Source organism: Eumetopias jubatus, unplaced genomic scaffold, assembly GCF_037043125.1.
Source record: "Eumetopias jubatus isolate StellerSeaLion01/CBP00866 unplaced genomic scaffold, mEumJub1_p1.0 scaffold_14, whole genome shotgun sequence".
In the NCBI taxonomy this organism is placed as follows: domain Eukaryota; kingdom Metazoa; phylum Chordata; class Mammalia; order Carnivora; family Otariidae; genus Eumetopias; species Eumetopias jubatus.
Window position 1 is genome coordinate 72,244,940 of NW_028274820.1, and position 25,871 is coordinate 72,270,810.

At 34.9% G+C, this 25,871-nt stretch overlaps 1 protein-coding gene and 1 non-coding gene across 2 annotated transcripts in view; both read right to left on the reverse strand.

The window, feature by feature from the left end:
* Window positions 1–25,871, reverse strand: part of SAMTOR (S-adenosylmethionine sensor upstream of mTORC1) — a 94,214-nt gene that overhangs the window by 42,220 nt on the left and 26,123 nt on the right. Inside the window, exon 3 of the mRNA XM_028104959.2 lies at window positions 19,433–19,603. Within this exon, the coding sequence (XP_027960760.1) occupies window positions 19,433–19,603 (171 nt within the window). The remainder of the gene's footprint in view (window positions 1–19,432; window positions 19,604–25,871) is intronic.
* On the reverse strand, window positions 14,656–14,789 carry LOC114210710 (small nucleolar RNA SNORA31). Its single transcript, XR_003609570.1, has one exon. It is a non-coding gene; the product is annotated as a small nucleolar RNA SNORA31 (small nucleolar RNA).

Below are 25,871 nucleotides of genomic sequence, written 5' to 3' on the forward strand. Positions count from 1 at the left end.
AGGCCTTATTTATTAACCCTGCTGGTCTGAAGTAGGGGAAAGGAAAAAATAGGTTTCTCTTTCATATCTTTTTGAGGGAAAAACACAAGATGAAAATACATTTTTAGAGTCGATGTATAAATAGCATTATCACTTCTTGAATCCATGAGTCAAATATACATGAGAGAATTTTCTAAAGCCAACTTTTAGAGCTTATAGATGACAAGTAGGTGAAAATTACTAGATACTGTGGATCACATAAGAACCATTAATTCCAACTGTCCTTTGTCTCAATCATTTCTTCAAGAAATAGCAGAAAAATAGGTAAAATAGACAACTTCTAACTCTGATCAAGATTATCATTTATTTAGCAACACATTCTCATCACCACAAAGAATGTACTGGAGGGAGATTAAGTGTGGTGAGTAATGGTTGTGATTACATATATATAATATATATTAATTGTATTATATATGTAATATATAATAATTATGATCTAAATAATCTGCACTAAGTAGATGAAGACAAGTGTTGTTGGCTACCCAAGTAGATTTCATGAAACGGTCTTTTAAGATGCACCATTGTCAATATATTAGTGTAGGAAATATATTCTCTTTTTAAAGAATAGAAACTATATAATAACTCTATAATAAACTCAATTTTTTTTAGTTCAATGTTTTCCCAAATTTATTCTGCTGACAAACTGCCTTTTCAGTTATTACCTATTTTACAGAACTTCTCTGGGAAAATTTAGAGATTGGAGATAGGAAATAGAATTTTCAAGAGAATGGCATGGAGATCTAGTTTCTAAGCAAAACATCTGAAAAAACTGAACAGATAACCCAGAAACTCCATATACAGAGATCAGAGAGGGGTATAAAGAATCAAGTGAAAAGATCTCAGCCATGCTTTCACAGGAATGCCAAGATTCTTGCTCTTACTGACAACTTTCTTTGTGTTGCCATCATGGTGATCATTGTAAACATGTAACAATGGCCACTACTCATTAGTGAAGTTCTTATGAGTAGGTATATTTGGATATAAATGGGAAAATGATGTAAAGGGATGAGGGAAATGCTAAAAGTAACTAAAACTAAATAATACTAACCCACACTAGCAATCAAAAAAAGAAACAAAAATATACACCTAAAGTTGCAGACTGTAAAAATTATAAAAATGTTTTGTTCTTACTGAGGTCAAAGTGAAGTTTATATACATGACTGTCACACCAATGACAATGGAAAATGATAAAATTCCTGAGCTGTGCTGATCTATATACTGTCTTTGTGATTTACAGAAAAGGTAACCTTCCTTCAAATAAAAAAAATATTAAGATAGTATATTACTGCGCAAATTAATTGAATGCAGCAGCTCAGCCTGGCTCCGCCCAGAGAGGATTTCCAGAGCCCAAGAGAAGCAACCAGGCTGTGCAGATATGTGCAAACACACCCCACACCGTGAAGTGCACACACTTCTGGCGACCCATTATAACCTCTATGGCACCTTCAGTGAGATGAGCTTGTCAGTGTCAGAGTGGTAGGTGAACAAACACTGGGCCTCCAGACAGCAAGCAGGAGAGAGCGGTAACCCCTGGGATGCCTGGTATGGATGGGATAAAACAAGTTATGTTATGTGTGAGGGTATTATTTCATGAATAACAGTGTTCTCTTTTGCTGCTCCAAGCTAAGACAGGAGGTAACACCACCACCCACTCTCACTTAATTTAGTGTATATGTAAACCATGTGAATGACTCCCTCCTGCGATGTGATGTGTTTTTACAGTGCACAACCTGAATATTACTTGTAGCAACCTTTTATAACTTTTTGTAAAACAAAATGGAAATATTTGGCAAGAACACTGAAATATTCATATCTTTTAACTTGTACTATTATCACTATAAATTTTATGGACATGACAGAAGATATCAAACATGAATTTGATGAATTAAAATACAACTATTAAATACAAACACCATAGCAGACACCTATGTTTACCCAGCCAGTGAAAATAGAATATTTATATATTATATATATATATACACAAAGTATATATATACACATATATACTTTGAGAGCACCAATGTAAAAACATACATGCAAATGAAAGGTAATAGTAATTTTGAGATGGTGCTATCATTAAAGAATGTTTTTTAAATGTTTATGACTTTTTTTAAAGTCTGTAGTTCCCATTCTTAAATGTTTAAATATCCCAACTGTAATACTTACATTAATTTGTTTAAAAATCCTAGTTACAGCAAAGATAAATTTTTCATGAGATATTAATAATCATGAATTTAAAATTAATGAGGCTTTATTATATGTCAGAGATTTACTTCTGAAAGCCCATATACTTAATGAAACATTCATAAGTATTTTCTTTGAGTGTTAACAATTAAGGCTATTTGTAAAGGACACCCACTACAGTGTTCCTAAAAGTAGAGAAAATATAAAAATCATCTGTCAGTATAGGAAGCCAGTATCAGAACTTCTATTTATCTATGATTTTTATTTCTATACTAAGAAATTAAGCTTTACTGGTACATGAATTGACACTGACATTCTGTGATGGTTATTTTTATGTTATCTTGACTTGGTGACAGTAACCAGGTATCCGGGTCAAACACCAGTCTAGATGTCACGGTGAAGGTATTTTTAAAGATGAGATTAACATTTAAATTGGCAGACTGAGTAAGGCAAATTATCCTCTATCATGTAAATTGCAGGCCTTAATAGAAAAAGACTGAGGTTATCTGAGGAAGAGGAAATTCTGCCTCCAGACTGCCTGTAGACGCAAGATGCAACATCACCTCTTGCCTGGGTCTCCAGCCTCCTGACCTACCCTGTAGATTTTGGACTTGCCAGCCCCCACAATCATGGGAGCCATTTCCTTAAAATAAATTCTCTGTCTATATACATACTCACACAGACTGTTCCTTTGGAGAACTCTAATACACAGCCCACAGAGTCTCTGTGTTTAGTGATCAAGCTTCCTATTGTTGTGTAGGGTTACTTGAGGGATGAGGAGGAGTTCCAAAACATGGAGGAATGACATTGGCATTATCACTACTATTTGTTCACTAGCAGCAAAGCACACATCCTGAGCTTCCTTGCTCCCAGGTGAGTGAATAGATAGACTGAATTACTAGTTTTAAACTAAGCCTCATGAAAGAGTAGTTTATTAAGATTCCTGGCAAAGAAACTCAAGATTGAAGATAATGGAAAAATGCAAATACAATGGAATTACAAAAAAAAAATCCCAACAGATCTGACATTTCTATTCCTAGTAAAAACATATTTTAGCAATACTAAAGCAAAAAATGACTATATCAGATCTGGCAAAATGTTAACTGACATGCAGATTTATATTCAATAATGACCTTGTCCTAAGTGACTGTGTCTTAAGATATCATTTAACATGACAGGGAAGCTATTATAATTAATAAGGTATTTCTAAATACTGTTTATTTCAACTTTTTCATCTTATTATTTACAAACAACTTATTGACAACCTACACTTCAGTACTTTTTTAAAAGATTTTTTATTTAAATTCAATTAATTAACATATAATGTATTATTTGTTTCAGGGGTACAGGTCTGTGACACCTCAGTCTTATCTAATACCCAGTGCTCAACATATACCCTCCCCAATGTCCATCACCCAGTTACCCCATCCCTCCACTCCTCTCCCCTCCAGCAACCCTGTTTGTTTCCTTTGATTAAGAGTCTCTTATGATTTGTCTCCCTCTGATTTCATCATTTTTTTTCTCTCTTCCCCTATGATTTTCTGCCTTGTTTCTTAAATTCTGCGTATCAGTGAGATCATATAATTGTCTTTCTCTGATTGACATATTTTGCTTAGCATAACACCCTCTAGTTATATTCATGTTGTTGCAAATGGCAAGGTTTCATTTTTTGATGCCTGCGTAATATTCCATTGTGTATGTATGCACCACATCTTCTTTATCACTTCAGTACTTTTTAACAACTCACAATTTTGTGATTCTTTAAAGGCAAAGATCTAGTGCTTGAGTGAGAATGTATTTTTTATGTAATGGAAAATTTTTTTTTAAGATTTATTGATTTAACTTAATTTTAGAAAGAGAGCATGCACATGTGAGCACATGGAACAGGGAGAGGGGCAGGAGGAGAAGGAGAGGGAGAGAATCTCAAGCAGACTCCCTGCTGAGCATGGAGCCCAACTCAGGGCTTGATCTCACAACCCTGAGATCATGACCTGAGACGAAATTAAGAGTTGCACGCTTAACCTGCTGAGTTACCCAGGTGCCCCTGTAATGAAAATCTTTTAAGAGTTGTTACAGACTTACCTGTCTTCTTAAAAAATGACTTAGTGAACACTATCTTTTCTTGACAATAGGGTCATTCATCATAATTATCAATAATTTTTACAGATGTATATATAAGACTGTCCCTACAATAAATATGCCTACGTTTCTGGAATCATTTGTCGCTTTTTACTTGGTCTTTTCTCTTTCACATTGTGTTATTATACATTTGACCCTTCTTCTATCTTCTTAAAGTCTCTAATCTGTTATGCTTTGAAAAATTCTCCCCTTCCCTTTTTGTTTCTTCCTCTTCACTGTTGTGTATGAGGCCCTAGTTCCCTAGCAATTACTTGAACTGATCTCATCTTTATTCAAGATGTTTATTAAATACAAATTGGCTGAAACTGGATATACTGTCTTATATTAACAAGGGTAAGAAGTCAAGTGGTACAGAGGTATTAGATCACCAATGTATTCTGAAGACAGAAAGCACACCCCCATCCCCTTTTTAAAACCTCAGTCTACTTCTAACATTTTAATTCTTTGTTTTTCTTCTTGGGATCATCTATAATCTGATGCATTTATGGATCCATACTACTCTAAAATACTTTGGGCCAACATTATCTTATGCAATATTCAGAACTGAAAAAATATTCTAGGGATGAAAACAAAGGAAATGAAACAGAGTACTGTTGAGCCCAGAGTAACATGGGGGTTAAAGTTGCCAACCCCCCTGCAAGTTGAAAATCCACATACAACTTTGGATTCCCCCAAAACTTAACTACTAATAGCCTACTACTGACCAGAAGCCTTACTGATAACATAGTTAATTAACATGTATTCTGTATATGTATTATATACTGTATTTTTACAATAAAGTAAGCTAGAGAAAAGAAAATGTAATTAAGAAATTCATAAGAAAGAGCACATACATTTATAGTACTGTATTTATTTAAAAAAATCTGCATGTAAGTGGACCGATGCAGTTAAAACTCATGTTGTTTAAGGGTCAACTGTACTATTAGTTCTCCATTTCTAACCTTCATTATCCATTTCAATTAAGTCATCTCTATGTTCTAAAGTCAGCGAGTTTTGTTAATCATGAGATTGGTACTATTGGAGAATTTTGCTTAAAATTAATTCTGCAGTCCCTTCTAACAGAGAATTCACTCATTCACTCCTTTACTACATTCCTTTATATGTAAGGCTACTGTGCTAGGCCCCAGAATTATAGCAGAGAATAAAACAGGTGCAGTATCTGTGCTCATGGAGTTTTATACACTAGGATAATGGTTTGTAAAATTACAGCGGTGAGGAAGATTATGATGCCCCTTGGGCCAGTAACTAAGTAAACAACTTAATGCTTTTTAGAATTTTCCAATCCTTTAAGTTCTCAACTACTATTCAGGCCTTAAGAAAACCTGACACAGATTGCGTCTCCAGACACAGGTTCTCTTGTGACTTTATGATAGAGTCAATTAATTTACTTGAATACTGTGAATTCTGTCAAACTACAGACTTTTCCACGTTTTGGAAAATTGTTTCTACCTTTGAGAATATGTATTCAACCTAGAGTTAATCCAATCTTGGGAGAAACAGGCTTTTCCTCTTAAAGCAAATAAACATTGCCTAAAGGTTTAGAGACTGAATTAGGTAGACAATGTCATTCCGAAATACTTGACTACTCTATGCTTACATTTATAGCTTAAAAGTTTTGTGCTATGACCTCAATCACTGCTGCTTTAGATAAAAACGCATGTAACAATATTTCTTTTAAGTCTAAAAACTACTTCTTTGGAAAACTGAGGTGGCAAAGAATCCAAGGTTCTTTGACAACTTACGTATTTCAAAGAAGACTTCTACTTGAAGTTATATTTTATCTGTTAAGTTCTTAAGGCCATGTTCTTAATTTTAAAACATTCTCTAGAAGTAAAGCAATTATCCCCCAACATTCTATATTAGATTATTCAACAGTTTTCATATTTTTCTTTTATTTATTCAAATATATACTGTGTATTTATGTGCCATGTATTCTATGGGTGTCAGTGATAAACAAGCCAGTTATTATCCTTAAATTTACAAAGCCAGAATATAATTTAGTAATTGCTATATAATTAAAATGTATTATGAATTATTTTCACATGTCTTTCTATAAGTGACAACTGAAGAATGAGAAATATACCCAATAAAATAAAAATATATAGTACCAAATGAAGAATACTACTTCAAAAAAATCAAAAATAATATGATTTGAGGAATGAAGTATTCATTTTGGCCTCCATGCACAGTTACCTAATACGATGAATTTGGCTACTGTCAATATAATAAGAATAATCTTAGTACATAATGTGTTATTAAATTTGGTGCAGGGAAACCATTTCGGAATTCTGTGCAACACTGGCTAATCTAAAGAAGCCAGCTCTGACTCTGGCAGATCCAAAGGTAAATTAGTCTCCTAGGGCCAACTGAAGCACAGAGAATGGAGAGAGCCAGAGAAGGAAGGGAATGAGATCCAGTGGTCGACCACCTGTGGTTACAATAGCTGCTGCCTGGTGAAACAGGAGAGGTCAGGTAAGGAGTAGGCTGAAACTCAAGAAGGTGGCTCTTGATGCTGATTACAGAGTTTCAGCTCCAATTGTATCTCTTTAAATAGCAGTTTCCCCATAAACTTCAAGGTAGAAAATTCAGAAAGCCAAAAACACTAACCTTATTCTTTCCTCTAGGTCTCAAACAATAGATCCTGTCCAGGCACGAGTACTAGATCTCAAAAGAGTTTTAAAATTCCCTTCTTTGTTTTACAATTAACAGCAATCTTCAAATTTATCCATACTTTCCTTCTACCTCCAAACCACGGCTTTCAAACGTTACAATTATACTTTCTCAAAAGAATGAGATTGTAAGCAAAGTAGGGAAACTGTTAAATAACACCAGGTGAGGGTATTTAAAAATGGGTTCATGTTTTCCCCTACATATGCCATGGTCAATTAAACAATTTATTGCACTGTCCAGTATTTCATGCAAATGACAGGAAAATTAAAATACCAGTGACTTGACAAGGAACTAAGTTATCAGTCTTAGCGAATTTTTAACCTCTAATTTTATACCCACTGGATATATAATTGAAAAGTTTAAATTAAACTGTTTGATTTTATGATTATTAAAGAACAGGTATACTGGAAATATACTGTCACTAATTCTGTTAGAGCATGAGGTATAATTTAGAATTTTATTTTTTAAGGGAATGGGAATAAAAGACCATTTATAGCTATCCAACTTTTATATGAATTCATTGGACTCATTTAAATATTTTTCAGGAATTCTTCATGTATGAAAAAGAATTACATGTACACAGAGAGGTTACAGGTCTACAGGCATAATGCCACTTAGTACACTAGAGTCTAAGTAAAATTAATCTGTTCCACATCTTTTTCTTTGCTACTGTAATATGATTTGCATATCAAGACTTTTTTTGAGTAATACTCCTGGATGGATAAATTATAAAACAAGACATAATGATTCCCAAAAGCACAAGATCTTTTTTCCTACACTCAGAAAAGAACTTCGTTTAAATTAAAATGCAAACAAGTCCATTAGTTTGACTACTAAGTATTATTAATATTTAAAAGCAAAACATGGAAAATAATGGCTTTGCTCTAGGAACACCTTACACTTGCAAACTACTGCATTTGCTATTAAGCAACCAAGAGTAACAAATACAGAAATACATAGTTGAAGAATTAAATGTAAACTAAGCCACCTAGTACTTTTACATATTTATCTTAGTATTATGTTATGTTTTTAAAAAAGTCTTATATTTCTTTTTCTATTTTCCATGTTACCTAGCACAGAGAGCTAGAAATAAGTAGCATTCAACAAATACTTTCTTGAATGACTGAAAATATACCTGCCCAGGTATTCTGAATGCTGAGGCCACATGATGCCTCACTCTACTGGTCACCAGTATTTCTGCCTTTTAATTACAGATTTTCAGACTGAATGTCTGTTTTTAATTCCATTAGTCTTTACCTTTTCTGTTCGCTTGCTCTTCTAAGCCATGAACAAAATGACCCAGTTCTTACTGCTTGGGAGAAGTGAAGTCATCAGCTAAGTCATGATGTCTATTTACTTATCTCTTTTGTCTGCTCTCTAAATCTATTCCTTCTTACTGTATATTTCTTTCTTTTATTTAAATTCAATTAGGCCAACTTATAGTACATCATTATTTTCAATACTTTAGTGTTTAATGTAGTGTTCAATACTTTATCAGTTTCATATAACACCCAGTGTTCATCACATCACATGCCTTCCTTATTGTATATTTCTATATAAGCTATGGTTATATTATCAGTTCCTTGTTTTATAGGTAGGATCACCATATAGTTTATAGTCCAAACTTGGATACTTCTGAAAATAAAAGGAAACACTATTAATAAGCATAAAGCAGCACTGTACAAGACAAACCAGGGCATATGGTCACCTATTTATAACAGGCAGTATTAACAAAATAAAAATTATAGTACAAATTGATGGTTAAGCATTCCACCAGGTTAAATTTGTCCTGACTTTCCCTTTTAATAACTGAGTATGATTCTTCATTGTCTTCGTTAGACATATCCAACTATGTTCAGTATACTCTAGCATGAAATATATCCAGATTTACCTAAAATCTCTGAAAATTGGTATTATAGGTATGGCATCACTAGTAAAAATCTGCATAGGACTATCCTTAATCATGACAGTTGCCACAGCAATATTTTGACACTTTCATAACAAAATGCTGTGATAAGGAATGAGTTACATTTATCAAAATGCAAGTAATTTAGAAAAAAAATGGCAAAACATAAGTAGCATCACTCTCCAATATCTCATATAAAATTAGTAAATGTTTTCTGAGGTTTAATACCAAGAAATCAAGGTATCCCAATTAACTAGGCAGGATAGCATGAACTAATGGAAAATCCATTCTCTGAGTATAATCACTAAGTTTAAGAAATTAAAGAAAAAATTAAGGACCAGAAAGACCTATCTACAAATGATGGGAAATAAGAGCAGAGTTTTTAGGTAAAGTATCTTTTGGAGAAGTACTAAATAGGAAATTTTTTATTAAGAAAGTGATCCTCCTAAGGATAAGGAGGTGATGATTAAAGTTGTAGCACTAAAAACATGATTTATTCTTCAACCCACCCAACTCTATACATGTGTGTGCGCGTGTGCGCACACACATATCTTCTCTTCCTTGGCTTTAGCCAAGTGCTACTCTCTTTTCCATTCCCTAATTTTGTTAATGCTGTTGTATTTACATTAAAAATAAATTCAGTTAAATTCTTATTTCAGGGATTCAAGATAATAAAAAAATTTATAGATTTGGGTAGAACTGATCTGAATTTCCCTAAGGACTTATCCTATCTTAACCTTTCTACTCACTTTCACACTTAAGAGTATAAACTTCCAATGAACGATCCTCTTAATCTGTATCCTACTGTTGATTACCCTTGTGAACTCTTATGTTCACTGCAACTTCCTTTTCATTCCTGTTATACGTGAACATCATCCCTCAACATCCCTCAAGTTCCATAATTAATGTTTTTTTCTTTCCTTTTTTTACTCTACCATCTTTCTCCAGACTGATTCTGGTGATATTCTGTATATCCAGATAGTATCATGTCATTCCATCAGTCAAAAAAAATCCCCAAATGTAGATGAGACTTCTATATCTATTTTCTGATTTTTGAATTCCTTTCTTACTTCAGACTCATATTTTCAACAATATGCAAAATAATAATCAACATATGCTTGTTGAATTCATTATTTTAATGAGTACTTATTGGGGGCCTAATATGTGTTGACCCTATGCTAGGAGCTGAGTTACCCACAAAGCAATGTGGATGTTATCTTCACAGAAAGACAAACCATGAACAGAATCAGGGAAATACAATGTGTTGTTAGAGGAGGGGTTTTCCAACTTTAGTCTCAGAATGCCTTTGTACTCTTAAAAATCACTGAATACCCCAAAGAACTGTTGTTTATGTGGGTTGTATTTATTGATATTAACTGTATTGGAAATTACAGGCTGGCTCAGACGGTTGAGCTCCTGACTTTTGGTTTTAGCTAAGGTCATGATCCCATGGGTCCTGAGACTGAGCTCCATAACAGGCTCCAAGCTCAGCGGGGAGTGTCCTTGAAGAGTCTCTCCCTCTGCCCCTCCCCCCCACTCACAAGCACACGTGCATGCTCTCTCTCAAATTAATCTTTAAAAAAAAAGAAATTATAGTCGAGAATTTTTAAATTTACTCATAAAAATAGCAATAAAATCATATATACATTAAAAAAAACCCTATTTTCCAAAAGTAGTGAGAAGAATCATTTTCCCCTTTTCCCCCCTTTTTGCAAATTTCTGAAGTTTGGCTAAACAGAAATAGCTGGATAATCATCACGACATCATGGCTTTATTTTAGTATGCAGCAGAAGCACTTTTTGTTTACTTCACATTAAATGGCATGTTAAAAAGACGACTGCTCAGGAGTTCAGTTTAATAAAATTTATATCTTTCACTGCTTCATCAATGACATTCTTAAGTGAAACTGGGCTTTTTTGAAAATTTTTAGGGCATGGTAAAGAACACAATGACTATTAACATATTTTGGTTCCACTGCTTAATTTTAAGTGCTAAGATGCAAGCAATTTTATCCACCATTACTTTTGAACTATAAGTACAAATGACCACACAGTAAAAAAGGTAAATATCTTAACATGGAAATATTTTGAATTCACAGCTCTTCCCAAAAAGCCTCAGAGACTCCTAGAGATCCATGGTCCACACTTTGAGATCTGCTGTGTTAGAGGAGTGTGTTGTCCTTGTTAATGATACCAAGTCTAGGAGTAAAGGAAGTTCTTCCTGAGAAAGGTGAATGTTTAAGACTGTGTGTAAGGATAAACAGCAAATTTTGAGGTGACGGGTTGTGAGAGAATGTTCTAGGCAGAAGGAGTAACACCAGGAAGGAGCTGGAACTCTACATGAATAAAAGGGAGATCAATATTATTGAGCTGTATAGTTAAAAAGAAAAAGTACTGAGAAATGAGGGAGACAAAAGTCAATCATGGAGGATTTTTTATGTTATGTTAGCAGTTCGGATTTTGTCTCAAGGGAAAAGGGAAATCACTGAAAAATTTTAAGTGAGAGAGTTGGTATTATCAGGTTTGTGTTTCAGAAAAAGTTCTCAAGTTGTACCGTGGAGAATGAATTGGAGAAAAACTGGAAGTAGGAGACTATTGCAATAGCCCTTGTAAGAGATGAGAGTAGAGATAGGAGATAGACTGAAGCATACTGAGAACTTAGAACTGATAGTAAGGCTTGGTGACTATCTAGATGAGGGAAGTTAGATAGGGGAAGAGTTAAGAAGAAGATGTGGTATATATACACAATGGAATATTATGCAGCCATCAAAAGGAATGAGATCTTGCCATTTGCAACGATGTGGCTGGAACTGGAGGGTGTTATGCTTAGTGAAATAAGTCAATCAGAGAAAGACATGTATCATATGACCTCACTGATATGAGGAATTCTTAATCTCAGGAAACAAACTGAGTGTTACTAGAGTGGTTGGGGGTGGGAGGGATAGGGTGGCTGGGTGATAGACATTGGGGAGGGTATGTGCTATGGTGAGCACTGTGAATTGTGCAAGACTGTTAAATCACAGATCTGTACTTCTGAAACAAATAACGCAACATATTTTAAGAAAAAAGAAAAAGAAGAAGATAACAGGAGAGGAAGAATGAAGGGGAGTAAGTCAGAGGGGGAGAGGAACCATGAGAGACGACAGACTCTGAAAAACAAACTGAGGGTTCTAGAGGGGAGGAGGGTAGGGGGATGGGTTAGCCTGGTGATGGGTATTAAAGAGGGCACATTCTGCATGGAGCACTGGGTGTTATGAACAAACAAGGAATCATGGAACACTACACCAAAACAAATGATGTAATATATGGTGATTAACATAACAATAAAAAATTTAAAAAAAGCCCAATAAAATAAAATCAATGAATGCTAAAACTGAATAGAAACTAAACTAAAACTTAAGGAAAAAAGAGAATATTAAAATGGTATTCAAAATCACTGTTACAAACTGAACCTCCAAACTGGCATTAATATGTCTAATTAGGTCTTCTTTAGTATTATATTACCTCCGTCACAAACCTTATATGGCCAATATCTTACATTCTAAGGCAGAATGGAGATAAGGCCTATAGTAAGATTCTTGGTTCAGCAGAGACCATCTAATTAATAGTCTTTATTATTTTTGGAAAGTATAATGACAGTATGTGTGCCATGTTTCAATGCCATGTCAAGTACTAGAACTTCATAGAATGAATTTTATTTTCCTGATTTAATATGATTTCCCTTTCTTTGTTTTATTTTATGTATCTGTTAGAAGTGCCTATTAACCCAGGATGCCATTTTATTCCATCACATTAATAAAGAGTTAAAAAAAAAAATAGAAATACTCAGTGCTCATGAGTTTTGGCAAAGTGGGCACTTATGCTTCTAAAAGTAATGGATTTAGTATCATTTTTCTGGAAATTCACTAATATGTACAAGTGCCCTGAGTCACTCAAACTCTTCAACCCAGAAATCTGCTTCTGGAAATCCACCCCAAGAATATAAAAATTTAAGCAAAAAGAGATGCTTAATTCTGAGATGAAACAACCGTGAGAAAGAAAACCTACATGTCCAAACTTAAAAAGAATATGTATACAAAGCAAGATCTTTCCACCATATTATCCTTCAAAAACAGGGCATTATATTTGAGTCCTTATAAAGTCTACATTATTGAGCCCTCTCAATTTCTTTACTTTGACCAATAAAGTACTTGAGAAAAAACTAACATTAGCCCAAAATGACTTCAAACAATGTTGCTTGGTTGTTCACTTATTGAAAAGCCACTTGATGAACTTGGCCAAAAAGGGGGCAGTGGGTGGGGAGCAAAAAATTTAGTACATAATTGGAGTGGTGGTGGTGTGGGAGGGATGGGGTGGCTGGGTGATAGACACTGGGGAGGGTATGTGCTATGGTGAGCACTGTGAATTGTGCAAGACTGCTGAATCACAGATCTGTACTTCTGAAACAAATAATGCAACATATGTTAAGAAAAAAGAAAAAGAAGAAGATAGCAGGAGGGGAAGAATGAAGGGGAGTAAGTCGGAGGGGGAGACGAACCATGAGAGACGATGGACTCTGAAAAACAAACTGAGGGTTCTAGAGGGGAGGAGTGTGGGGGGATGGGTTAGACTGGTGATGGGTATTAAAGAGGGCACATTCTGCGTGGAACACTGGGTGTTATGCACAAACAATGAATCATGGAACACTACATCAAAATCTAATGATGTAATGTACGGTGATTAACAATAAAAAAATAAAAAAAATTTAGTACATATTTAGTAATTATATGCAGAAGTACAGTTTTACAATTTTAATTGGTAGATGTTTTCTTATAAAGATCATATTAAAAAGAAACATCATGAGACAACTAGATGAATTCTCCAGTCTCTTTCTCACCTCAGATTTGTTTCCATCACAAGCAACTAAAGCATAACTTAACCCCCAAATACAGATAATAATACAGTCATTATCTAATCATGTTTATACAGTCAGTCAGGAACACGTCAATTTTACCACAGAATAGGGAACTGGAAGACTGGCTCAGCGTCTTAAACTACATTCTGCTGGCCTCACAGCACGAATCAGGAAGTATTCTTTGATTCTATCTTCTGGAACAGACTGCAGAGAACTGGTATCGGTTCTTCCCTTAAGTGTTCAGTAGATTTCATCAGTGAAACCAACTGGGCCTTGTGCTTTGTGTTTTGGAAGGCTATTCATTATTGACTTGACTTCCTTAATACGTATAGACCTATTCTGATTATCTTTTTCCCCTTGGGTGAGTTTTGGAGATAATGTCTTTAAAGGAATTGGTCCATTTCATCTAAGTTATCAAATCTGTGGGCATAATATTCCTACAGTATCCTTTTACTGTCCATGAGATCAGTAGTGATGGTGGCTCTTTCATTTCTGTTATCAGTAATTTGTGTTCTTCTTTCTTGTTTTTCTTGGTTAGCACGGTCTGAGGTTTATGTTTTATTAATGTCCTAAGAAACGAGTTTCAGTTTCACTGCTTTTCTCTACTCTTTTCCTGTTTTCAATTTCATTGACTTCTGCCGTAACTTAATTTATTATTTCTTTTCTGCTGCTTACTCTGGATCTATTTTGCTCTCGTTTTCCTAGTTTCCTAAGGTAGGAGCTTACAGTACTGATTTTAATCTTTCTTTTTTTTTTTTTGGAGTAAAACAAGATTTCATTGTTGACAAGGTTACTTCTGAGTTGCAGAAATTCTTCTGGTTTTTCCCTGTACTCCCCCATTCAATCTTGACTGCCATAATGAGACAGACAAAAAGCACGAGGACACTTTTTTCTTGCATCTGTAGTGGAAACCTTAGCAGCAGACAGGAACTGCTCCAGGTCTGTCAAACGGATGCATTTAATCTTTCTTCTTTTTTAACATATGCACTGAATACTACAAATTTCCCTCCATGTACTGTTTTCATTACATCCCATAAATTTGGTAAGATACATTTTCATTTAGTGTGAAATATTTTGAAATTTCTTAAGATGACTTCTTTGACCTGTGTGTTAATTAGAAGTGTGTTGCTTATCAATGTTTTGGGATTTGCCAGCTCTCTTTCTGCTACTGAGTTCTACTTTTATTCTATGGTCTGAGAAAATACTCTGATCTACCTTTTAAAATTTGTTAAGGTATCTTATGGCCCAAAACATTTGAATGTTTTCAAAAAATACAAAATTTTTAAAAGGTAGCAAAATAAGTAATTTTGTATCAATTACAAGTATATATGTACAAGATGAAAGAGGGTTGGGACATAGGTATCTTAATGTTAGGAGGAATGGGTAGTAATTGGGACCTGGGCTAAAATTTCCAGCAATCATATTATATCCAGATTCAAAAAGTATTACATCTTAATTTTGAGATATAGAGGACTTAAAAAGTGACTCTAGCAGTAACAAACATTTGGTGTTAAATTTGCTTTTCATGAAATATAAGTACAAAAAAAGAGGTATTTTTGCTGTGAGTCCTTGTTCCCTGCACCCAGAAATCAGAATGACTTGAATACATATTTTGAGATAAGACTGGGAAAAAGAGAACCCTTGCTATCTATTATCCAAAGTCAGAAGCCAAGTAGATTTGGATGGTAAGGGATATGCATCTTCCCATATAATAAGTATAAATAAATAAACATCTGACTCCTGGTTATTTCATCTACCTGTCTGAGAGAGAGAGGAGATGATTCTCTCTGGGCAAACTGAGTATTACTTTGTATTCAGAACCACTTTATAGTCAGACACATACACTGGTGGGTTTTGTGATGAACTATAATGCAGAATGAGTGTTTTTACAGCATGGGAAGAGCAGTTTACAAAATTCGTTATACTACATGGTCTCTAATTGTGTAAAAAACAATGCCCATTAAAAAGACTGGAAAGAAATGTGTCTAAATTTAATGGGGACTGAGCAGTTTTTCTACATCCACAGTCGTCTTTACATGCAAATTTTTTACACTGTGATCTTATTTCATTTGTAGTCATAAAAATACTCAATAGTGGTTTTCATACAATATTATAAATACTATAATAGAGTTATTTATAAAAAGGTTTAATATTGGTGTCAAAGAGTATCAATTCTTTTGGGAAGTTCAAGTTAAATTCTGGAAAGGGAGATGCTTCAAATATAGCCTAATATAATACAGCAATAGTTTATCGGAAAGAGGACATGTTGTACTTACAACTGCCAGAAAGTGAGACCAAGCATGTACCACTAGGGGAATTTAAATAGTTCCATATGACTAGAATAAAGGCTGCAAAAACGGCAGGAAAAGCAGGAGGAATAATGTCTACATACATGTGTTGGGGCCAGATGGTATATGAAGGAGTCTAGAGTTTTTAGAATGAAGAAAATCTAAACCTAGCCATGTTGAATAACTCATTTCAATGTTTAATTTCAATACTAAGTAAATCCTGACCTATAACAATCATATTTGGATACTTTCTTTTAAATACTTAAAACCAAAACTAATTTTTCTCCTTTAAAGCTAAACCGGAGGGGCACCTGGGTGGCTCAGTCATTGAGCGGCTGCCTTTGGCTCAGGTCATGATCCCAGGGTCCTGGGATCGAGTCCCACATTGGGCTCCCTGCTCCACGGGAAGCCTGCTTCTCCCTCTCCCACTCCCCCTGCTTGTGTTCCCTCTCTCGCTGTGTCTTTCTCTGTCAAATAAATAAATAAAATCTTTAAAAAATAATAAAACTAAACCGGAGGGGCGGCTGGGTGGTACAGTCAGTTAAGCAGCAGACTCTTGGTTTCTGCTCAGGTGATGATCTCAGGGTCTTGAGATCAAGCACCGCCTCGGGCTCTGCGCTCACCATGGAGTCTGCTTGAGATTCTCTTTTCTTGACTCTGGCAGGGTAGGGTTGGCAAATGCACTTCTTAAGAAACAACTATAAAACTGGACACAATAAGCAAAACCCATCATTTTGGAACTCAAACAAAGGCAAACAATTTGAGAAGTGTTTATTCATGAAAACAAGCTGGTCCTAAGGTAAGAACAGTGAGGATCTATTTGCCTAAAGCCACTCTTATCACCCTCACCCCTTGCTCAGTTGGTATGGAAGTTCTTCAAGGACAGGGATGAAAAACAGCAGCTTCACTGCTAGAAGGGGCTAACTTGATTTGGAGCAAAGGGTAAAAAACCCACATAGAGCATTATCAGTAAAAGCAGAAAGCAAACAAGAGAAAGTCAGCAGCTATGCTACCCTGACGTTGCAGCTTTGGTTGGGCTAAGCTCAGCTGCAGACTGGAGAATTAGTAAGAAATTTAACCAGAAAAATCCTGGAAATGAGAAAGCCCCTTATAGAAGCTACGTAAGGTCTCCACATAGTCTTGAATGACCTGGAGGCTAAGTGAACATGCAGAGGAGCTCCAAGAGGGCCTGGTGAAAAGTAAATGGTGAGGCAGACTGGAAAACTGCCTAAGTTTTAAAAGCACTCCCCAATCAACACATACCCACTGGCAGAGGGTGGAAGTCTATCTTGCTTGAGATATTTGAGAACAACCTGTGCTCTCACTGACCACTAAGCTATGCAGACAGACTCTAGGAAAACAAGCCTAAAAACTAAAAATAACAACACCATACAAACTGCAAGGAAGGCAAATCCCACAGATTAAGCCCAAGCAAATTACTAAAAAACGACCACCACCATCCTCCTTGGAGAAAAATCCAAAATGAGAGTTTCCACAATATATTATCAAAAATATATTAGGTGGCTTTTAACAAAGAAATTATGAGACATAAAAACAAAAATAGGAAAGTGTGGTCCATACTCAAGAAAAACAGCAGTAAATAAAAAATGACTGAGAGCTCAAAGGTTGGATTTAACAAAGACTTCAAATTAGCTATTATAAAAATGTTCCAAGAATTAAAAGAAAACATGTTCAGAGAATTAAAGGAAAATATGATGACAATGATTCAACAAATAAGGTAATCTCAACAACAGACTATAAAAAAGAACTATATAGAAATTCGACGTAATCTCAACAAAAGAGACTATAAAAAAGAACTACATGATATTTTCCATATGTACCTGTCTTTGATAGCAGTGTAACTATATTTTTATATTGTCATCATTTAAAAAATACTCAAGAATGTTCATAACACCTGAGTTACAGGATGTTCAGTAAGTCACTATGCTTTGTAAGCTTTGTAGTAATTTTTGAATAAAGATAAAGATGCCTTATCCTTTCCTGCTGAACTAATCAAAGGTATGTCAATTAATTTTTAAATGAAATTACTTACAACTGATTAGATACTATTTTCAACATGGTGTAAAATCAAAAGTAACCAGAGGTAATGCTATGTTCGATATCTACAAATTTAAATTGTTAAGAGGCTAATAAATTTTATTTTCATGTTTAGCTTTCAGTGTCTATCAAGAATGTTTCTAGAATTATTCAAGTTTAGCATTTTCAAGAGATTAATAAAGTATTATTTGATACTACGAATCTATTCTGGTACTAATGTATATACGCAATTTTAATACTACTATTCTTTAGATTATAATATTTACTTACATGCTTTTACACACACACACACACACACACACACACACAACGAAATACTATTCATCCATAAGAAAGAATGAAATCCTGCTTTGTTATAACATGCATGGACCTTGAGGCCATTATGCTAAGTGAAGTAAGTCAGAGAAAGACAATCTAAGACAAATACTTATATATGGAATCTAAGAAAAACTAAACTCAGAAACAGAGATGTGACTGTGGTTGCCAGAGGTGGTGGTAGGGCTGGAATAGAGAAATTGGGTGAAAGATACAAACTTCCAGTTAGAAGATAAGTTAAGGGGATGAAAGATACACCATGATGACTTTAGTTAACAACAATTGTATGTTTCAAAGTTGCTAAAAGAATGGATCTTAAAAGTTCTCACCACAAGAAAAAAATTATAACTGTGAGGTGATGGATGTTAACCAAACTTGTAATCATTTCACAATATTTACATATATCAAGTCATGTGGTATACCTTAAACTTACACAGTGTTGTATCTCAATAAAACTGGAAAAATATCCATGTACTTACTAAATAAATAAAATTTGTGCCTATGCATACATATATTACTAGTAGACAGATTTTCGTATCAAACAATAAAATAATGGCAATTGGTTCCATTAAAAATCTTCCATTATTCCTTGTGATTTTTTAATTAGTGGATACCAACTTTAAACAGTTTAAAATGGACTTTGTTATTTTGATTCTTTGTATTCCCATAAGAGTAATTATTACAACATTTAAGAAACTATTCTTTCTCATTTTTCCTGAACACAATCTATTACAGAACCATTAGTTTTCCAGATATCCTTTAAAATTTTATGCTAGTTTTCTACCTTGTAATATTATAAATCTGTGTTTTTCAGCCTACTCTATTATCAGGGGAGCACGCAAACGACGCACTACTTGTGGTAAATCATTACACTATTTTACATTATTAATACAGCTATCTAGGATGATGTTAGTAATTGGATTAGAAAAAGTATACTTACTCAGTTATAAATTCAGGGTTTGTAAAGCTGAGGTTGGTTAAATGACCTTCAAGTTTAGAAGACTCGTGGGTATTTAAGGCTGGAGTGGTCTTAGTGGCGAGTACAGCTCTTTTTTCATCTTTTTCAAGTGCTTTTCTCTTCCCACCATTTTGGAAATACTCTCTGCATACACTACAAGGCAAAATGAAATTATATTTTAAAACACTAGGTATAAATATAAAGTGGAAAAACAGTAGCCTGTATTAATCAAAATGGGAAACTTTCAATTATAAATTCTTACTTTGAAAATGTCACATAGAGGTAAGTTTGAGCACCCTGTAGCACTTTTAACTACTATACAACAAAGCATAATCATAGATTATATTTAATAAATAAAAAGTATGTTGGAGCACCTGGGTGGCACTGTTGGTTCAGTGTCTGACTTGGTTTTAGCTCAGTGGTGATCTTAGGGTTGTGAGATCGGCCCTGTGTCAGGCTCCACGCTCAGCACAGAGTCTGCTTTGCATTCTCTCTCTCTCTCTCTCTCTCCCCCCGCCTCTCCCTCTGTCCCTCCCACTTGTGTGCTCGCTCTTAAAAAAAAAAAAAAAAGGTATGTTTTCAGGGGTACAGATGTGCCTGTATGTTTTGCTGAACTGTATTCTTAACTAAAACGTAAGTTCCTCCAGAAAAGCTTAGATAACTCTGCTATTCAGTGACAGCATAAAAAAAGAACAGTCCCAGTTAATTCTGAGCCAGCTTAGCTGGTGGTAGACAGATATCCTAATAGTTGTTTCTTAGATCCCTGCTGGTTTATGAAAACAAAGTCAGGATGTCAACATATTAAGAATCATTAATCTTCTTATTTGATCTGAGAGAAGGGAAAAAAAATCTAGTTCAAGTAAAAACGGTACTGTATCATACAGGTAAACGTTCAAAGAACAAAAGTTTGAAATGTAAGAGTGGTTTTTTAACACCTAGAAATTATTCTTATCCATCAAGAGATCATTCCTGCTTGTCCCAATTCTTACACTATTAAAATGAAGATTTTTTTGAAGATGTATCATTTTAAGCTCATAGTTTAGAACAGATCAGGTTGCTCTCCAGAATCAGAAACTGATGATTGACATAACCTTAGAAACAATTTTCTTCATACCTAATACAATTTAAGAGTGAGTAATAGTAGGGTACCATGCCTGGGTATGTAATAGGACAACAAACATGAACCACAGAATTGACTCAAATATTTATTAGCTATTAAAGAAAGGAATCTTAAGGTAAAAAAAAAAAAAAAAAAAGACTAATGAGACCTAGCTCTGGCCCTTGAGCTTACACTGTGAGAGGAGATACACACGTGAAAACAACTGATATAATTATCAAAGCTACTTGAAGTGTAGGAAAATGGAATCTAAACAAATTTTCTTTTTATATCCTTAAAACACATTATTTGTACATAGAGCTCATATTTTGAACAAAGCTAGACTATTTTTCTCCATAGACATGGCTTGGTGAATTTCCAGAAACACATGGCAAGAGAAGAATTGAAGCATTAACTTAAAACTGGTTTCTGCAAGCAGAACTATGGTCTAAGGGAACAATGCCCATCTCTCCTCACACAGGATGCTATTTGTTCAACTTTAGCTTTTCTAAGTAACTACTATTAAGACTTCTTTAAAAAAAAAAAAGACTTCTTTAATTTTTCCTATGTAGATTTAGTTTTTAATTCTTGTATATAGGAGGTGAAACCCATTCATCATAAATCAAGTATTAAGAATAGAGAGCCCCCAGGTGCCAGGCACATCTGTGATGTGAAAACAAATTCAATAAGTCATTGCTGTCCTCAAGGAGTTCAGATTAGTGAAAGAGACAATTATGCAACAATAAAGAAAATAAAATTGATAAAGATAAAATATAATTGATAAACAACCCAATCAGTGATATATGCTGACTTTAAACATATGACTAGGAATAAATCAGGCAAGGAAGAATGTTAGTTTGGGAGGTAAGTGCTTTCCTAGCCAGAGAATAGCATGAGTAAAGGCACAGAAAATAAAAAGCATCATGGATCCTGCAGAGGTGGACATCCATTCAAGGTTATGTGAAATGTAAAGTGCTGAGCAGAAAACGGATGGATGGACTCACAAGTAAAAATGCCCTGAGGCCAACACAAATATAGCGTGTGGGGGGTAGGTAACTAGGTGACACTGGAGTGATAAGCAAGCTTCAGATCTGGCAAGGCTCAAAGGCTGATTTAAAGATGTAGTCCTTAGACATCTAATCTAATGACAGAAACCACTTACAGATTCCCTGGGGTGGGGCTAATTTCAAAAGTGTAGAATGGAGCTTTTTAATGTGATGGAAATATTCTGTATCTTGACAGTGGTGGTGGTTATAGAAGTGTAAACAATTGTCTATATCCACTGAATTGTAGGCTAGAATGGGTGCATTTTATTGTATATAACTAAACCTCAGTAAAGCTGATAAAAAATGTAGCCTTTATAACCTTAGAATGAATACTAAAAATAATGCCTCTACAATATATAACATTTCACTAAGGCATGAAACACAAGAGTAAAGAGTAAAGAGCTTTCTTACCTTTCTATTGGGCAGCACTACATACAATTGCTGATATTCAAGAATTCTTGAATTACAAAAATTGCAATTTTATATGGTTCAACATCATAGTTATCTAGAAACTTGGCAGCAAAATACTTAAAGGGCTAGAATTCCAGATTCTCATAAAATAGCAGCCATCTAAATTCCAATCTTCCTACACATCTTCCACAGAATATACAGATATTTCAGTGGAGCAAATAAAAGCACATACAGTTCATACCTATGGCGTAACTAGAAACCAGAATAGCACTTCATTTTACATGTAACTGGAAAATAAAAATCAGAGGCCAACTGAATTGGCTTTGGAGCCCCCCAAAGTAGAGCAGATGAGGACTCTATAAAAGAGGGTAAGATATGATGGGGTCTTAAAAGTGGCAAAAAACAGATTAACACCAGCTAAGATACACCATCCAAGAGAGGGGTCCAACTCTGAGTGGGGAAATTAAGAAGATTTGTGATGTTGTGAACCACAGCATTAACCACTGGAAGGTCAAAAGGACATTATACAGACATATACAAAAAGTGTATGTCACCAAAAAGGAGAGCCTTGAAAAGACTGCTTCTGGGGTAGAAAAGAGGCACCTTGAAAAAAGGAGGTATCTCTGGAGGCTTGGTGATAAAGGAAAAAAAATAAAGCAATTAAGGATAATGAGATGTTATAATCTACACATAGTAAAAAATCATATGTCAGACCAAAAGAGGAAATATTTATTAAGGGAACCATACTTTTGTATTTGTAGCAATTAAGCAAGGTTCTTTGGAATTCAAGAACAAAGTGAGCCACCCAAACCCCTATCTACCCATCTACAGACACTCCAACATAATAGACAAATACATAAAAGAAATGCTCAATGAACCTAGAAACCAGACAAGGTTGTATTAGAGGGAAAGAGAACAATAATCAAAACTTTTCAGTGAATGAAAATTCTCAGAAACAGAACCAAAAATAGCTATAAAAGAGAAAAAAACTACCATTTCAATATTAATTACATATAATTAAGCATTTGCAGATATGTGAGAACATTTCAAATTTGAAATAAAACTGAGAACAAAAAGGAATAAATAATGGAGAGATATTCCATGAATATGGATAGGAAGATACAATACAGTCACAATGTCAGTTCTTCCCAAATGGATCTACTGATTCAATATAATCCCAATCAACATCATAGCAAAGTATTTTGTGGATACCAACAAACCAATTTTAAAGTTTATATGGAGAGGCAAAAGACCCAGAATAGCCAATACAATATTGAAGGAGAACAACAAAGTTGGAGGACTGACCACTATCTGACTTCCTATAACTCACTGTAAGTTATAGTGATCAGAACAGTGTGGTATTGGTGAAAGAATGGGCAACTAGACCTATGGAACAAAAGAGCTCAGCAACAGACCCACACAAATATACTCAAGTGATTTTTAATAAATGAGTAAAGGCAATACAATGGGGGTAAAGACACAGTCTTTTCACCAAATGGTGCTGGGATGACAACTACATACTAAAAAATGAACCTAAACACAGACATTATGCCCTTCACAACAATTAACTCAAAATGGATCACAGTAAAATACAAACCTATAAAACTTTTAAGGGGTTTTATAAATTTCCTAGGAGAAAATCTAGGTGACCTTGGGTTTGGCGATGACTTTTCTGATACAACACCAAAGTCAAGATCCATGAAAGAAAGAACTGAGAAGCCAAACTTCATTAAAATTAAAAAGATTAAAATTAAAAATACTTGCAAAGACATAGCTGATGAAGGACTGTTATCTGAAATATATAAAGAACTCTTAAAACTTAATAAGAAAACAAACAACCCAGTTTAAAAATGAGCAAAAAAACTGAATATCTCACCAAAGAAGATATACAGATAGCAAATAAGCATATGAAAAGATGCTCCAGGTCATATGTCATTAGGAAATGCAAATTAAAATAGCAATATACTACTATACACTAATAGCATAGCCAAATCCTGAACATCAAAACCACCAACTGCTGGTAAAGATGTGGGGCCAACAAGCACTTTCATTCATTGCTAGTGGAAATACAAAGTGCTAAAGTTGCTTTGGAAAACAATTTGGCATTTTCCTACAAAACTAAACATATTTTTACCATACAATACAGCAATCCCACTCCTTGATATCTGCTCCCCAAAATGAAAACTCACTTCCACACAAAAACCTGCAGATGTTTACAGCAGTTTTATTCATAATTGCCAAAACTTGGAAGCAATCAAGGTGTCCTTTAGTAGGTGAATAAAGAAGAACTTGTGGTACATCAAAACAATGGATTACTACTTGGTGCTAAAAAGAAATGAGCTATTGAGCTATGAAAAGACATTGAAGAACCTTAAATGCATATTATTAGGTGAAGTATGTCAATCTGAAAAGGCTATATACGGTGATTCCAACTTGTTGACATTCTAGAAAAGGCAGAACTATAGAAAGAGTAAAAACGTCTGTGGTTTCAGGGGAGTGGGGAAAGAAGGGATGTGCAGATAGAGCAGAGAGGATATTTTAGGGCAGTGAAACTATTCTGTGTGATACTATACCGGTGAATACTTGTCCGTATACATTTGTCAAGACCCAAAACACCAAAAGCAAAGCCTAATGTAAACAAACTAGGGACTTTGGAGGATAATGATGTGTCAATGTAGTTCACCAATTACAATAAATGTATTACTCTGGGTGGATGTTGGCAGTGGTGGATACTGGGCAGGGTGTACAAGGGAACTGTACTTCCTGCTCACTGTTGCTGTGACCCTAAAACCACACTAAAAAATAAAGTTTACTTGAAAGGGAAAAAAACCCCAGGTCAGAACAGATCTCATGTGCCTCCTGATGTAATACACTGAGGACACAATATCATGTATGTGATATTCCTGCTAATATGCTTCACTTAAATCTAATCACAAAGAAACAACCATACAAATCCAAACTGAGAGTCTATAAAATTTGTAAAATGTGTCATAAAAGACAAAAAAAAAAAAGAGATTCCACATATGAATGAAATCATATGGTGTATGTCATTCTCTTACTTATTTCACTTAACTATAGAGAACAAACTTAAGGGTTGCTGGAGGGAAGGTGGGTAGGGGGATGGGCTAAATGGGTGATGGGTGGGATGCCTGGGTGGGCTCAGTCGGTTAATGTGGCTGGCTCCCCGCTCAGTGGAGAGTCTGCTTTTCTCTCTCTTTCTGCCCCTCACCCCACTCATGCTCGCTGTCTCAAATAAATAAATAAAATCTTAAAAAAAAAAAAGGGCATCTAGGTGGTTCATTCCATTAAGCAGTCAACTCTTTATTTCTGCTCAGGTCCTGGGATAAAGCCCAGCGCCCCCGGAAGCTGGCTTCAGGATTCTCTCTCTCCCTCTTGCTCCCCCCCCGCCCCAGCTCACATATTCTCTCTCTCTCTCTCAAATAAATAAATAAATCTTTATGGGGTGCTTGGGTGGCTCAGCTGGTTAAGCATCTACCTTCGGTTCAGGTCATGATCTTGGGGTCCTGGGGTTGAGCCCCACGTCGGGCTCTCTGCTCAGTGGGGAGTTGGCTTCTCCCTCTCCCTCTGTGTACTCTCTCTCACTCTTGCTCTCTCTCAAGTAAATAAATACTTAAAAATTTTTTTAAATAAATAAATGTTTTAAAAAACCTATACTCTAAATGAATGAATGAATGAATGAATGAATAAATAAATAAAATGGGTGATGGGTATTAAGGAGGGCACCTGTTGTGAGGAGCACTGGGTGTTAAATTTAAGTGATGAATCACTAAATTCTACTCCTGCAACTAATATTACACTATATGTTAACTAACTAGAATTTAAATAAAAACTTGAAACAAAAAAAAAA